A 17,500-nucleotide genomic window follows, 5' to 3' on the forward strand; every position below is an offset into this window, starting at 1 on the left:
AGAGAGGTGTTAACACAGACCCTGGTAACCAGGACAGAACAGAGAGATGTGTTAACACAACACAGACCCTGGTAACCAGGACAGAACAGAGAGAGGTGTTAACACAGACCCTGGCAACCAGGACAGAGCAGAGAGAGGTGTTAACACAGACCCTGGTAACCAGGACAGAACAGAGAGATGAGTTAACACAGACCATGGTAACCAGGACAGAACAGAGAGAGGTGTTAACACAGACCCTGGTAACCAGGACAGAACAGAGAGAGGTGTTAACACAGACCCTGGTAACCAGGACAGAACAGAGAGATGTGTTAACACAACACAGACCCTGGTAACCGGAAACACATCAACCAGAGTCAAAACACAGGCATGTACACACTATCATGTGCCACCGCTGACAGGTCCACCCACTTGGTATCCTGGGCAGACTGTCTGCTGCATAGTGTGTAGTCCATAGGCCATGGAGTAGATAGCGTTGATGACAAAACCCATCTTAGTGTCCTGGGCATACTGCTGCCGGAGAGACTCTCTACCTGCAGAGGGAACGGGGTACAGTACAGGCAAACTTCATCACATCTACACACAACTAGAGTCAAACCAGTTTCAGCACATCTACACACAACTAGAGTCAAACCAGTTTCAGCACATCTACACACAACTAGAGTCAAACCAGTTTCAGCACATCTACACACAACTAGAGTTAAACCAGTTTCAGCACATCTACACAACTAGAGTCAAACCAGTTTCAGCACATCTATACACAACTAGAGTCAAACCAGGTTATACAGTTTCAGCACATCTACGCACAACTAGAGTCAAACCAGTTTCAGCACATCTACACACAACTAGAGTCAAACCAGTTTAAGCACATCTACACATACACAACTGGAGTCAAACCAGTTTCAGCACATCTATACACAACTAGAGTCAAACCAGTTTCATCACATCTACACACAACTAGAGTCAAACCAGTTTCAGCACATCTACACACAACTAGAGTCAAACCAGTTTCAGCACATCTACACACAACTAGAGTCAAACCAGTTTCAGCACATCTACGCACAACTAGAGTCAAACCAGTTTCTTTCAGCACATCTACACACAACTAGAGTCAAACCAGTTTCAGCACATCTACACACAACTAGAGTCAAACCAGTTTCAGCACATCTACACACAACTAGAGTCAAACCAGTTTCAGCACATCTACACACAACTAGAGTCAAACCAGTTTCATCACATCTACACACAACTAGAGTCAAACCAGTTTCAGCACATCTACACACAACTAGAGTCAAACCAGTTTCAGCACATCTACACACAACTAGAGTCAAACCAGTTTCAGCACATCTACACACAACTAGAGTTAAACCAGTTTCAGCAGTTTCAGTTTCTGCATCTACACACAACTAGAGTCAAACCAGTTTCAGCACATCTACACACAACTAGAGTCAAACCAGTTTCAGCACATCTACACACAACTAGAGTCAAACCAGTTTCAGCACATCTACACACAACTAGAGTCAAACCAGTTTCATCACATCTACACACAACTAGAGTCAAACCAGTTTCAGCACATCTACACACAACTAGAGTCAAACCAGTTTCAGCACATCTACACACAACTAGAGTCAAACCAGTTTCAGCACATCTACACACAACTAGAGTTAAACCAGTTTCAGCACATCTACACACAACTAGAGTCAAACCAGTTTCAGCACATCTACACACAACTAGAGTCAAACCAGTTTCAGTTTCAGCACGTCTATACACAACTGGAGTCAAACCAGTTTCAGCACATCTATACACAACTAGAGTCAAACCAGGTTCAGTTTCAGCACATCTATACACAACTGGAGTCAAACCAGTTTCAGTTTCAGCACATCTACACACAACTAGAGTCAAACCAGTTTCAGTTTTTGCACATCTACACACAACTAGAGTCAAACCAGTTTCAGTTTCAGCACATCTACACGCAACTAGAGTCAAACCAGTTTCAGTTTCAGCACATCTACACACAACTAGAGTCAAACCAGTTTCAGTTTCAGCACATCTACACACAACTAGAGTCAAACCAGTTTCAGTTTCAGCACATCTACACGCAACTAGAGTCAAACCAGTTTCAGTTTCAGCACATCTACACACAACTAGAGTCAAACCAGTTTCAGTTTCAGCACATCTACACGCAACTAGAGTCAAACCAGTTTCAGTTTCAGCACATCTACACACAACTAGAGTCAAACCAGTTTCAGTTTCAGCACATCTACACAAAACTAGAGTCAAACCAGTTTCAGTTTCAGCACATCTACACACAACTAGAGTCAAACCAGTTTCAGTTTCAGCACATCTACACGCAACTAGAGTCAAACCAGTTTCAGTTTCAGCACATCTACACACAACTAGAGTCAAACCAGTTTCAGTTTCAGCACATCTACACACAACTAGAGCCAAACCAGTTTCAGCACACCTGTGTAGCCTACTCACTATTGCAGGTACGGTTGTACTTGGTGTTCTCCTGTGCGTGTCCCTTTAGTCTACATTGGAACCGGTGCTGCCAGAACTCAGTGAACCAGGGGTTCCTGGTGTTGTCATCTGGTTGCAGAGCCAAGTAGTAGTCATCGAACCAGGGGATGTAGGCTGACTTCAGCTTTATAGTTATTCCCCCTGCAGCCTCTTGCTGATATCCATCTGTCACATCATACCGGTCAGCCCAGCCATCACTGGAGGAGGGAGATGGAGAGAGAGGGGAGAGGGGAGGGAGAGAAAGAGGGAGAGGGGAGGGAGGGGGAGAGGGATGGGGAGGGAGGGAGGGAGAGAGAGAGAGAGGGAGAGAGAGAGAGAGAGAGAGAGAGAGAGAGAGAGAGAGAGAGAGAGAGAGGAGATAGGGAAGGTAGAGAGAGAGGGAGAGGGGAGGGAGGGGGAGAGGGGTGGGGAGGGAGAGAGAGAGAGGGAGAGGGGAGAGGGGAGGGAGAGGGGAGAGAGAGAGGGGAGAGGGGAGGGGAGGGGAGGGGAGGGGAGGGGAGGGGAGGGGAGGGAGAGGGGAGAGGAGAGGGGAGGGAGAGAGAGAGAGAGAGAGAGAGAGAGAGAGATAGGGATGGGAGAGAGAGAGGGGAGGGTTGAAAGAGAGAGAGGGGAGATGGGAGTGAGAAAGAGAGGGGATGAGGGAGAGAGAGAGAGGGGAGGAAGAGAAAGAGGGAGTGGGAGAGGGGATAAAGAGAGAAAGGAGAAAGAGAGGGGAGGGAGAGAAAGACGGGGTGGGAGAGAGAGAGAGAGGGAAGAGGGGAGGGTTGAAAAAGAGAGAGGGGAGAGGGGAGGGAGAAAAAGTTGGAGTGGGAGAGAGAGAGAGAGGGAAGAGGGGAGGGAGAGAGAGAGAGATAGGGGAGAGGGGAGGGCGAGAGAGAGGGGAGGGTTGAAAGAGAGAGAGGGGGAGATGGGAGAGAGAAAGAGAGGGGATGAGGGAGAGAGAGAGAGAGGGGAGAGGGGAGGGAGAGAAAGAGGGAGTAGGAGAGGGGATAAAAATAGAAAGGGGAGGGAGGGAGGGAGGGAGGGAGGGAGGGAGGGAGGGAGGGAGGGAGGGAGGGAGGGAGGGAGGGAGGGAGGGAGGGAGGGAGGGAGGGAGGGAGGGAGGGAGGGAGAGGGGAGGGGAGGGAGAGGGGAGAGGAGAGGGGAGGGAGAGAGAGAGAGAGAGAGAGAGAGAGGAGATAGGGAGAGGGGAGGGAGAAAGAGAGGGGAGGGAGAGAAAGACGGGGTGGGAGAGAGAGAGAGAGAGAGGGAAGAGGGGAGGGTTGAAAGAGAGAGAGGGGAGAGGGGAGGGAGAAAAAGTTGGAGTGGGAGAGAGAGAGAGAGGGAAGAGGGGAGGGAGAGAGAGAGAGATAGGGGAGAGGGGAGGGCGAGAGAGAGGGGAGGGTTGAAAGAGAGAGAGGGGGAGATGGGAGAGAGAAAGAGAGGGGATGAGGGAGAGAGAGAGAGGGGAGAGGGGAGGGAGAGAAAGCGGGAGTAGGAGAGGGGATAAAAAGAGAAAGGGGAGGGAGGGAGGGAGGGAGGGAGGGAGGGAGGGAGGGAGGGAGGGAGGGAGGGAGGGAGGGAGGGAGGGAGGGAGGGAGGGAGGGAGGGAGGGAGAGAAAGACGGGGTGGAGAGAGAGAGGAGAGAGAGAGAGAGAGGGTAATATGTCTTGTTGCTAAGTGAGTAATAATAGAACAGTGTGGACCGTATGACCTGTGCTGTACGATCACATTCACTTTTTGTATACAGTATAACACCGACAAGCAACAACGCCGGGGTTCAGCCCACTGTGCCACCATCAGAAAAAAATGGAACCATTGCCCTTGTTGACCACGCTTGCCAAATATCAGAACTCAAAATCAAACTGATCATCAATATAATAAGCTTTTGATGTATTTTGGATCTTTTTTCAATATCGTTGACTTCTTCTATATGCATTATTCTACAGAACCGCTAGACCGATCAGCACCAGATTGGGTCTGTAGCATCTATAGATACACATCCTTCCAAGACTCTAGCAGAAACAATATGGCCCCTATGAGCCTATGAGTTTGCATTAACGATTGTTCCTGTCCAACAGAGCCAACACACGTCTAAACGCAACCGTACTATACAGGTTAGCTAGACACATATCCCTGATCAAACAGATCACAATACTGTATATAAACATGTGCCCGTCGTAGCGCCACCGTGTGGTCGATCTGAATGTGCTCAGATGTGTTAAGTCTTGACAGTGTTTGGAAGACCAAGTTTTGTTACAAATAGCCACGTCTGAGTTATATGCATTTATTGTGCCAGACCACGTGAAAATGTATTGATCAGTAGCGGCCATATTGTTTGAGAAGCAATCCTGGGAAATAAAACATCATTAGTGAGAGCTTGGTCCATAGAGGCCAAGTATACAATTTTGTGCAGGTCAGTCATTTGATGCCAGAGGAGAGGCGTTTCAAGTGTTTTTCACAAAATGTTCAATCAGTTGTTACAGTGCTACCATGTGGTCAATTAGCAGGGCACCTCTTGACCCTGTATCACCATGCAAGGGTCCAACCTCCTGGGCTAGGGATCCTTTACCACCATGCAAGGGTCCAACCTCCTGGGCTAGGGATCATCTACTAGGTTCCTTTATCACCATGCAAGGGTTCAACCTCCTGGGCTAGGGATCATCTACTAGGTTCCTTTATCACCATGCAAGGGTTCAACCTCCTGGGCTAGGGATCATCTACTAGGTTCCTTTATCACCATGCAAGGGTTCAACCTCCTGGGCTAGGGATCATCTACTAGGTTCCTTTATCACCATGCAAGGGTCCAACCTCCTGGGCTAGGGATCATCTACTAGGTTCCTTTATCACCATGCAAGGGTCCAACCTCCTGGGCTAGGGATCATCTACTAGGTTCCTTTACCACCATGCAAGGGTCCAACCACCTGGGCTAGGGATCCTTTACCACCATGTAAGGGGCCAACCTCCTGGGCTAGGGGTCCTTTACCACCATGCAAGGGTCCAACCTCCTGGGCTAGGGATCATCTACTAGGTTCCTTTACCACCATGCAAGGGACCAACCTCCTGGGCTAGGGATCATCTACTAGGTTCCTTTACCACCATGCAAGGGTCCAACCTCCTGGGCTAGGGATCATCTACTAGGTTCTACACCTGCATTGCTTGCTGTTTGGGGTTTTAGGCTGGGTTTCTGTACAGCACTTTGAGATATCAGCTGATGTACGAAGGGCTATATAAATACATTTGATTTGATTTGATTTGCCACCATGCAAGGGTTCAACCTCCTGGGATCATCAACTAGGTTATTTTACCACCATGCAAGGGTTCAACCTCCTGGGATCATCTACTAGGTTATTTTACCACCATGCAAGGGTTCAACCTCCTGGGATCATCTACTAGGTTCCTTTACCACCATGCAAGGGTTCAACCTCCTGGGATCATCTACTAGGTTATTTTACCACCATGCAAGGGTTCAACCTCCTGGGATCATCTACTAGGTTATTTTACCAACCATGCAAGGGTTCAACCTCCTGGGATCATCTACTAGGTTATTTTACCACCATGCAAGGGTTCAACCTCCTGGGATCATCTACTAGGTTATTTTACCACCATGCAAGGGTTCAACCTCCTGGGATCATCTACTAGGTTATTTTACCACCATGCAAGGGTTCAACCTCCTGGGATCATCTACTAGGTTCCTTTACCACCATGCAAGGGTTCAACCTCCTGGGATCATCTACTAGGTTATTTTACCACCATGCAAGGGTTCAACCTCCTGGGATAATCTACTAGGTTATTTTACCTTACTTTAGAAAATATTAAAAAGTAAGAGAAAAACTCTTGGATGAGTAGCTGCTCTAAAGTTTTGACCGGTAGTGTCCACATTATCCTGATTCACTAGTCACTTTTACCCCTACCTACATTATATTACCTACCCTACTACCAACACTGCTGTTACTGTCTATTATCTATCCTGTTGTCTAGTCTTTACCCCTACCTACATTATATTACCTACCCTACTACCAACACTGCTGTTACTGTCTATTATCTATCCTGTTGTCTAGTCTTTACCTCTACCTACATTATATTACCTACCCTACTACCAACACTGCTGTTACTATTATCTATCCTGTTGTCTAGTCTTTACCCCTACCTACATTATATTACCTACCCTACTACCAACACTGTTGTTACTGTATATTATCTATCCTGTTGTCTAGTCTTTACCTCTACCTACATTATATTACCTACCCTACTACCAACACTGCTGTTACTGTCTATTATCTATCCTGTTGTCTAGTCTTTACCTCTACCTACATTATATTACCTACCCTACTACCAACACTGTTGTTACTGTCTATTATCTATCCTGTTGTCTAGTCTTTACCTCTACCTACATTATATTACCTACCCTACTACCAACACTGTTGTTACTGTCTATTATCTATCCTGTTGTCTAGTCTTTACCCCTACCTACATTATATTACCTACCCTACTACCAACACTGCTGTTACTGTCTATTATCTATCCTGTTGTCTAGTCTTTACCCCTACCTACATTATATTACCTACCCTACTACCAACACTGCTGTTACTGTCTATTATCTATCCTGTTGTCTAGTCTTTACCCCTACCTACATTATATTACCTACCCTACTAACAACACTGCTGTTACTGTATATTATCTATCCTGTTGTCTTTACCTCTACCTACATGTACATATTACCTACCCTACTACCAACACTGCTGTTACTGTCTATTATCTATCCTGTTGTCTAGTCTTTACCTCTACCTACATCATATTACCTACCCTACTACCAACACTGCTGTTACTGTCTATTATCTATCCTGTTGTCTAGTCTTTACCCCTACCTACATTATATTACCTACCCTACTACCAACACTGTTGTTACTGTCTATTATCTATCCTGTTGTCTAGTCTTTACCCCTACCTACATGTACATATTACCTACCCTACTACCAACACTGCTGTTACTGTCTATTATCTATCCTGTTGTCTAGTCTTTACCTCTACCTACATCATATTACCTACCCTACTACCAACACTGCTGTTACTGTCTATTATCTATCCTGTTGTCTAGTCTTTACCCCTACCTACATTATATTACCTACCCTACTACCAACACTGCTGTTACTGTCTATTATCTATCCTGTTGTCTAGTCTTTACCTCTACCTACATTATATTACCTACCCTACTACCAACACTGCTGTTACTGTCTATTATCTATCCTGTTGTCTAGTCTTTACCTCTACCTACATTATATTACCTACCCTACTACCAACACTGCTGTTACTGTCTATTATCTATCCTGTTGTCTAGTCTTTACCCCTACCTACATGTACATATTACCTACCCTACTACCAACACTGCTGTTACTGTCTATTATCTATCCTGTTGTCTAGTCTTTACCCCTACCTACATTATATTACCTACCCTACTACCAACACTGCTGTTACTGTCTATTATCTATCCTGTTGTCTAGTCTTTACCTCTACCTACATTATATTACCTACCCTACTACCAACACTGTTGTTACTGTCTATTATCTATCCTGTTGTCTAGTCTTTACCCCTACCTACATTATATTACCTACCCTACTACCAACACTGCTGTTACTGTCTATTATCTATCCTGTTGTCTAGTCTTTACCCCTACCTACATTATATTACCTACCCTACTACCAACACTGCTGTTACTGTCTATTATCTATCCTGTTGTCTAGTCTTTACCCCTACCTACATTATATTACCTACCCTACTACCAACACTGTTGTTACTGTCTATTATCTATCCTGTTGTCTAGTCTTTACCCCTACCTACATTATATTACCTACCCTACTACCAACACTGCTGTTACTGTCTATTATCTATCCTGTTGTCTAGTCTTTACCCCTACCTACATTATATTACCTACCCTACTACCAACACTGTTGTTACTGTCTATTATCTATCCTGTTGTCTAGTCTTTACCCCTACCTACATTATATTACCTACCCTACTACCAACACTGCTGTTACTGTCTATTATCTATCCTGTTGTCTAGTCTTTACCCCTACCTACATTATATTACCTACCCTACTACCAACACTGCTGTTACTGTCTATTATCTATCCTGTTGTCTAGTCTTTACCCCTACCTACATGTACATATTACCTACCCTACTACCAACACTGCTGTTACTGTATATTATCTATCCTGTTGTCTAGTCTTTACCCCTACCTACATTATATTACCTACCCTACTACCAACACTGCTGTTACTGTCTATTATCTATCCTGTTGTCTAGTCTTTACCTCTACCTACATGTACACATTACCTCAACTACCTAAACTACCTAGTACCCCTGCACATACAATTGAAGTCAGAAGTTTACATACACTAAGTTGACTGTGCCTTTAAACAGCTTGGAAATCTCCAGAAAATGATGTCATGGCTTTAGAAGCTTCTAATAGACTAATTGACATCATTTGAGTCAATTGGAGGTGTACTTGTGGATGTATTTCAAGGCCTACCTTCAAACTCAGTGTCTCTTTGCTTGACATCATGGGAAAATCAAAAGAAATCAGCCAATACCTCCGAAAAAAATTGTAGACCTCCACAAGTCTGGTTCATCCTTGGGAGCAATTTCCAAATGCCTCAAGGTGCCACGTTCATCTGTACAAACAAGAGTACGCAAGTATAAACACCATGGGACCACGCAGCCGTCATACCGCTCAGGAAGGAGGCGTGTTCTGTCTCCTAGAGATGAACGTACTTTGGTGTGAAAAGTCCAAATCAATCCCAGAACAACAGCAAAGGACCTTGTGAAGATGCTGAAGGAAACAGGTACAAAATTATCTATATCCACAGTAAAACGAGTTCTATATCAACATAACCTGAAAGGCTGCTGAGCAAGGAAGAAGCCACTGCTCCAAAACTGCCATAAAAAAAGCCAGACTACGGTTTGCAGCTGCACATGGGGACAAAGATCGTACTTTTTGGAGAAATGTCCTCTGGTCTGATGAAACAAAAATAGAAGTGTTTGACCATAATGACCATTGTTATGTTTGGAGGAAAAAGGGGAAGGCTTGCAAGCCGAAGAACACCATCCCAACCGTGAAGCACGGGGGTGGCAGCATCATGTTGTGGGGGTGCTTTGCTGCAGGAGGGACTGGTGCTCTTCACAAAATAGATGGCATCATGAGGAGGAACATTATGTGGATATATTGAAGCAACATCTCAAGACATCAGTCAGGAAGTTAAAGCTTGGTCGAAAATGGGTCTTCCAAATGGACAATGACCCCAAGCATACTTTCAAAGTTGTGGCAAAATGGCTTAAGGGCAACAAAGTCAAGGTATTGGAGTGGCCATCACAAAGCCCTGACCTCAATCCTATAGAACATTTGTGGACAGAACTGAAAAAGCGAGTGTGAGCAAGGAGGCCTACAAACCTGACTCAGTTACACCAGCTCTGTCAGGAGGAATGGGACAAAATTCACCCAACTTATTGTGAGAAGCTTGTGGAAGGCTACCTAAAACTTTTACCCCAAGTTAAACAATTCGAAGGTAATGCTACCAAACACTAATTGAGTTTATGCAAACTTCTGACTCACTGGGAATGTGATGAAAGAAATAAAATCTGAAATAAATAATTCTCTACTATTATTCTCACATTTCACATCTTAAAATAAAGTGATGATCCTAACTGACCTAAGACAGGGAATTTTTTACTAGGATGAAATGTCAGGAATGATGAAAAACTGAGTTTAAAAGTATTTGGCTAAGGTGTTGGTACACTTCTGACTTCAACTGTAGTAACACACAACGTTAATCTTTACCTCAACCACAGAATGAGAGTCTAAACTTTATGTTTTTAGTTTGGAGCAACTTTGAAATTTGAAGTTTGGAGAAAATTGATAATACCGTAAGATCTTGTTACACACACACACACACACACACACACACACACACTCTCTCTTCTCTCCCTGTATCTTCCCAGCTTTATCAGTGTGAAACCTTAGGTAACCCAGTAGCAGAGGTTGTGTACTCTATCAGTTATACAACTGGAGGAGTGGGCGGCCTCTGTTCTGTTCCCTGGGTGGAAGAGTAGAAAAGAGAGGAGGAGAAGAGAGGAGAGAGAGAGGAGAGAGGAGAGAGGAGAGAAGAGGAGAGTAGAGGAGAGTAGAGGAGAGAGGAGGAGAGAGGAGAGAGGAGAAAGGAGGAGGAGAGAGGATAGAGGAGGAGAATAGAGAAGTGGAGAGAAGAGGAGAGCGGAGGAGAGAAAAGAGGAGAGAGGAAGAGAGGAGAGAGGAGAGAGGAGGAGAGGAGAAAGGAGAGGATTTAAAACGCAGGTGTGGGTGGTCTCTGTTTTGTTCGCTGGGTGGAAGAGGAGAAGAGAAGCTTTCATAACATTCATAAAGTAGAGATAGAAGGATGGAGAGGGAGGGAAAGAAAGGGGGGAATGGAGAGGGAGGAATGGCAATTGAGGGACTACGGGAGTGGAGAGAAAGAGAGAGAGGGATGGATGGAAATGGATAGTTATGAAAAGAAGAGAGAGAGATGGGGAAGGAGAGCAGCAACACACACACAAATAAACACACCCCCACACACCCTTCTCTCTCCCTGTATCTTCCCAGCTTTATCAGTATGAAACCTTAGGTAACCCAGTAGCAGAGGTTGTGTACTCTATCAGTTATACAGCTGGAGGAGTGGGTGGCCTCTGTTCTGTTCCCTGGGTGGAAGAGGAGAAAAGATAGGAGGAGAAGAGAGGAGAGAGGAGAGGAGAGAGGAGAGCGGAGAGACGAGAGGAGAGAGGAAGAGAGGAGAGAAGTGGAGAGAAGAGGAGAGGAGAGGAGAGGGGAGAGAGGAAGAGAGTAGAGAGGAGGAGAGTAGAGAAGTGTAGAGGAGAGGAGAGGAGAGGAGAGGAGAGGAGAGGAGAGGAGAGGAGAAGAGAAGAGAGTAGAGAGGAGGAGAGGAGAGAGGAGAGAAGAGGAGAGAGGGGAGAGGAGAGAGGAAGAGAGTAGAGAGGAGGAGAGTAGAGAAGTGTAGAGGAGAGGAGAGGCGAGGCGAGGAGAGAGGAGGAGAAGAGAGGAGGGGAGGAGAGAGAAGAGAGGAGTAGAGGAGAAAGGAGAGGAGATAGGAGGAGAGAAGAGAGGAGAGAGGAGGAGAGGAGAAAGGAGAGGAGAGAGGAGGAGAGGAGAGAGGAGAGAGGAGAGAGGAGGAGAGGAGAAAGGAGAGGATTTCAACTGCAGGTGTGGGTGGTCTCTGTTCTGTTCGCTGGGTGGAAGAGGATAGGAGAAGCTTTCATAACATTCATAAAGTAGAGATAGAAGGATGGAGAGGGAGGGAAAGAGAGGGAGGGAAAGAGAGGGAGGAATGGAGATTGAGGGACTACGGGAGTGGAGAGAAAGAGAGAGAGGGATGGATGGAAAGCAAGGGATAGCTATGAAAAGAAGAGAGAGAGATGGGGAAAGAGAGCAGCAACACACACACAAATAAACACACACCCACACACCCTTCTCTCTCCCTGTATCTTCCCAGCTTTATCAGTATGAAACCTTAGGTAACCCAGTAGCAGTGGTTGTGTACTCTATCAGTTATACAACTGGAGGAGTGGGTGGCCTCTGTTCTGTTCCCTGGGTGGAAGAGGAGAAAAGAGAGGAGGAGAAGAGAGGAGAGAGGAGAGGAGAGTAGAGAAGAGAGGAGGAGAGGAGAGAGGAAGTGAGGATAGAAGTGGAGAGAAGAGGAGAGGAGAGAGGAGAACTCTCCTCTGCTCTGCTCCTCTCTCCTCGCTCCTCTCTCCTCCTCTCTCATCTCTCCTTTCCTCATCTCTTCTCTTATCTTATCTTCCACCCAAGGAACAGAACAGAGACCACCCACTCCTCCAGTTGGGGAAAGAAAAGGGGAGTAGAGGAGGAAAGAGTTGGAGAGGAGAAGAGAACTGGAGGTGTAGGTGGTCTCTGTTCTGCTCCCTGGATGGGAGAGGAGAGTCTTTAATAACAGTCATACAGTAGACATTGAACTATGTAGAAAGAGGGATAGATGGAGGGAAGGAGAGGGAGGACAGCAGAGAGAGACAGAGAGATGGAGGGAGCGCATCAGAGAGAGAGAGAGATGGAGGGAGCGCATCAGAGAGAGAGAGAGATGGAGGGAAGGAGTGGGAGTGATGGACGAAAGGAGAGGGAGAGTTGGAGTGATAGAGAGGGAGAGATGGAGGGAGTGCATCAGAGAGAGGGAGAGATTGAGGGAAGGAGTGGGAGAGATGGAGAGAATGAGAGGGAGAGATGGAGAGAAGGAGAGGGAGAGATGGAGAGATGGAGAGGGAGAGATGGAGAGAAGGAGAGGGAGAGATGGAGGGAAGGAGAAGGAGAGATGGAGGGAAGGAGAAGCAGAGATGGAGGGATGGAGAAGGAGAGATGGAGAGATGGAGAGGGAGAGATGGAAGGATGGAGAAGGATATATGGAGGGAAAGATGGAGAGATGGAGAGATGGAGAGGGAGAGATGGAGGGAAGGAAGGAGAGGGAGAGATGGACGGAAGGAGAGGGAGAGATGGAGAGATGGAGAGGGAGAGATGGAGGGAAGGAAGGAGAGGGAGAGATGGACGGAAGGAGAGGGAGAGATGGAGTGATGGAGAGGGAGAGATGGAGGGATGGAGAAGGAGAGATGGAAGGAAGGAGAGGGAGAGATGGAGGGAAGGAGAGGGAGAGATAGAGGGAAGGAGAAGCAGAGATGGAGGGATGGAGAAGGAGAGATGGAGAGATGGAGAGGGAGAGATGGACGGATGGAGAGATGGAGAGATGGAGAGGGAGAGATGGAGGGAAGGAAGGAGAGGGAGAGATGGACGGAAGGAGAGGGAGAGATGGAGGGAAGGAGAGGGAGAGATAGAGGGAAGGAGGTGGAGAGATGGAGGGATGGATAGGGAGAGATGGAGCTAAGGAGAGGGAGAGATGAACGGATGCAGAGGGAGAGATGGAGGGATGGAGAGGGAGAGATGGAGAGGGAGAGATGGAGGGATGGAGATGGAGAGATGGAGGGAGTGAAGACACAGAGAGATAGAGGGATGTAAAGCAAGGGATGGCTATGAAAATCAGAGAAGAGGAGAAGAAAGGTTGAATCACTCCGGACTAGGGCTAGATAACCACCTTCTGACCTGGCAGGGCTAGATAACCACCTTCTGACCTGGCAGGGCTAGATAACCACCTTCTGACCTGGCAGGGCTAGATAACCACCTTCTGACCTGGCAGGGCTAGATAACCACCTTCTGACCTGGCAGGGCTAGATAACCACCTTCTGACCTGGCAGGGCTAGATAACCACCTTCTGACCTGGCAGGGCTAGATAACCACCTTCTGACCTGGCAGGGCTAGATAACCACCTTCTGACCTGGCAGGGCTAGATAACCACCTTCTGACCTGGCAGGGCTAGATAACCACCTTCTGACCTGGCAGGGCTAGATAACCACCTTCTGACCTGGCAGGGCTAGATAACCACCTTCTGACCTGGCAGGGCTAGATAACCACCTACTGACCTGGCAGGGCTAGATAACCACCTTCTGACCTGGCAGGGCTAGATAACCACCTACTGACCTGGCAGGGCTAGATAACCACCTACTGACCTGGCAGGGCTAGATAAACACCTACTGACCTGACAGGGCTAGATAACCACCTTCTGACCTGGCAGGGCAAGATAACCACCTTCTGACCTGGCAGGGCTAGATAACCACCTTCTGACCTGGCAGGGCTAGATAACCACCTACTGACCTGGCAGGGCTAGATAACCACCTACTGACCTGGCAGGGCTAGATAAACACCTACTGACCTGGCAGGGCTAGATAACCACCTTCTGACCTGGCAGGGCAAGATAACCACCTTCTGACCTGGCAGGGCTAGATAACCACCTTCTGACCTGGCAGGGCTAGATAACCACCTTCTGACCTGGCAGGGCTAGATAACCACCTTCTGACCTGGCAGGGCTAGATAACCACCTACTGACCTGGCAGGGCTAGATAACCACCTTCTGACCTGGCAGGGCTAGATAACCACCTACTGACCTGGCAGAGCTAGATAACCACCTTCTGACCTGGCAGGGCTAGATAACCACCTTCTGACCTGGCAGGGCTAGATAACCACCTTCTGACCTGGCAGGGCTAGATAACCACCTTCTGACCTGGCAGGGCTAGATAACCACCTTCTGACCTGGCAGGGCTAGATAACCACCTTCTGACCTGGCAGGGCTAGATAACCACCTTCTGACCTGGCAGGGCTAGATAACCACCTACTGACCTGGCAGGGCTAGATAACCACCTTCTGACCTGGCAGGGCTAGATAACCACCTTCTGACCTGGCAGGGCTAGATAACCACCTTCTGACCTGGCAGGGCTAGATAACCACCTACTGACCTGGCAGGGCTAGATAACCACCTTCTGACCTGGCAGGGCTAGATAACCACCTACTGACCTGGCAGGGCTAGATAACCACCTACTGACCTGGCAGGGCTAGATAAACACCTACTGACCTGGCAGGGCTAGATAACCACCTACTGACCTGGCAGGGCTAGATAAACACCTACTGACCTGGCAGGGCTAGATAACCACCTTCTGACCTGGCAGGGCTAGATAACCACCTTCTGACCTGGCAGGGCTAGATAACCACCTTCTGACCTGGCAGGGCTAGATAACCACCTTCTGACCTGGCAGGGCTAGATAACCACCTACTGACCTGGCAGGGCTAGATAACCACCTTCTGACCTGGCAGGGCTAGATAACCACCTACTGACCTGGCAGGGCTAGATAACCACCTTCTGACCTGGCAGGGCTAGATAACCACCTTCTGACCTGGCAGGGCTAGATAACCACCTTCTGACCTGGCAGGGCTAGATAACCACCTTCTGACCTGGCAGGGCTAGATAACCACCTTCTGACCTGGCAGGGCTAGATAACCACCTTCTGACCTGGCAGGGCTAGATAACCACCTTCTGACCTGGCAGGGCTAGATAACCACCTACTGACCTGGCAGGGCTAGATAACCACCTTCTGACCTGGCAGGGCTAGATAACCACCTTCTGACCTGGCAGGGCTAGATAACCACCTTCTGACCTGGCAGGGCTAGATAACCACCTTCTGACCTGGCAGGGCTAGATAACCACCTACTGACCTGGCAGGGCTAGATAACCACCTACTGACCTGGCAGGGCTAGATAAACACCTACTGACCTGGCAGGGCTAGATAACCACCTTCTGACCTGGCAGGGCTAGATAACCACCTACTGACCTGGCAGGGCTATATAACCACCTACTGACCTGGCAGGGCTAGATAACCACCTTCTGACCTGGCAGGGCTAGCTAACCACCTTCTGACCTGGCAGGGCTATATAACCACCTACTGACCTGGCAGGGCTAGATAAACACCTACTGACCTGGCAGGGCTATATAACCACCTACTGACCTGGCAGGGCTAGATAACCACCTTCTGACCTGGCAGGGCTAGATAACCACCTTCTGACCTGGCAGGGCTATATAACCACCTACTGACCTGGCAGGGCTAGATAACCACCTTCTGACCTGGCAGGGCTAGATAACCACCTTCTGACCTGGCAGGGCTAGATAACCACCTTCTGACCTGGCAGGGCTAGATAACCACCTTCTGACCTGGCAGGGCTAGATAACCACCTTCTGACCTGGCAGGGCTAGATAACCACCTTCTGACCTGGCAGGGCTAGATAACCACCTTCTGACCTGGCAGGGCTAGATAACCACCTTCTGACCTGGCAGGGCTAGATAACCACCTTCTGACCTGGCAGGGCTAGATAACCACCTACTGACCTGGCAGGGCTAGATAAACACCTACTGACCTGGCAGGGCTAGATAAACACCTACTGACCTGGCAGGGCTAGATAACCACCTACTGACCTGGCAGGGCTAGATAACCACCTACTGACCTGGCAGGGCTAGATAAACACCTACTGACCTGGCAGGGCTAGATAAATACCTACTGACCTGGCAGGGCTAGATAAACACCTACTGACCTGGCAGGGCTAGATAAACACCTACTGACCTGGCAGGGCTAGATAAACACCTACTGACCTGGCAGGGCTAGATAAACACCTACTGACCTGGCAGGGCTAGATAAACACCTACTTACCTGGCAGGGCTAGATAACCACCTATTTACCTGGCAGGGCTAGATAACCACCTACTGACCTGGCAGGGCTAGATAAACACACACACACACACACACACACACACACACACACACACACACACACACACACACACACACACACACACACACACACATACACACAGACAAACCTACTACTTGAACCCCTACAGTAGAGCTAATGTACAGAACAGTAGAGAGAACTGATTCAGATCATGGATTTCTCATTATTCAGATTAATCTAGAGACGGGATGCGTCTCAATACAATGCATTCGCCGATCTACCTTCCTCATCTGCTGTTGGCCGATGTCTACCTTCCACATCAGCTGGAGGCCGATGTCTACCTTCCTCATCTGCTGGAGGCCGATGTCTACCTTCCTCATCTGCTGGTGGCCGATGTCTACCTTCCTCATCTGCTAGAGGCCGATGTCTACCTTCCACATCTGCTGGAGGCCGATGTCTACCTTCCTCATCTGCTGGAGGCCGATGTCTACCTTCCTCATCTGCTGGTGGCCGATGTCTACCTTCCTCATCTGCTGTTGGCCGATGTCTACCTTCCTCATCTGCTGGAGGCCGATGTCTACCTTCCTCATCTGCTGTTGGCCGATGTCTACCTTCCTCATCTGCTGGTGGCCGATGTCTACCTTCCACATCTGCTGGTGGCCGATGTCTACCTTCCACATCTGCTGGTGGCCGATGTCTACCTTCCACATCTGCTGGTGGCCGATGTCGACCTTCCACATCTGCTGGTGGCCGATGTCTACCTTCCTCATCTGCTGGTGGCCGATGTCTACCTTCCACATCTGCTGTTGGCCGATGTCTACCTTCCACATCTGCTGGTGGCCGATGTCT

General features: G+C 48.0%; 1 protein-coding gene across 1 annotated transcript in view; it reads right to left on the reverse strand.

Moving 5' to 3' along the window:
* LOC139388014 (metabotropic glutamate receptor 5-like) overlaps nt 1-17,500 on the reverse strand; it is an 82,094-nt gene that overhangs the window by 41,875 nt on the left and 22,719 nt on the right. The window contains exons 6-7 of the mRNA XM_071134494.1: nt 2,479-2,714; nt 409-530 (exon numbers count right to left, since the gene is read on the reverse strand). Coding sequence (XP_070990595.1) covers nt 409-530; nt 2,479-2,714 — 358 coding nt within the window. The remainder of the gene's footprint in view (nt 1-408; nt 531-2,478; nt 2,715-17,500) is intronic.

Source organism: Oncorhynchus clarkii, chromosome 29 (genome assembly GCF_045791955.1).
Source record: "Oncorhynchus clarkii lewisi isolate Uvic-CL-2024 chromosome 29, UVic_Ocla_1.0, whole genome shotgun sequence".
In the NCBI taxonomy this organism is placed as follows: Eukaryota; Metazoa; Chordata; class Actinopteri; order Salmoniformes; family Salmonidae; genus Oncorhynchus; species Oncorhynchus clarkii.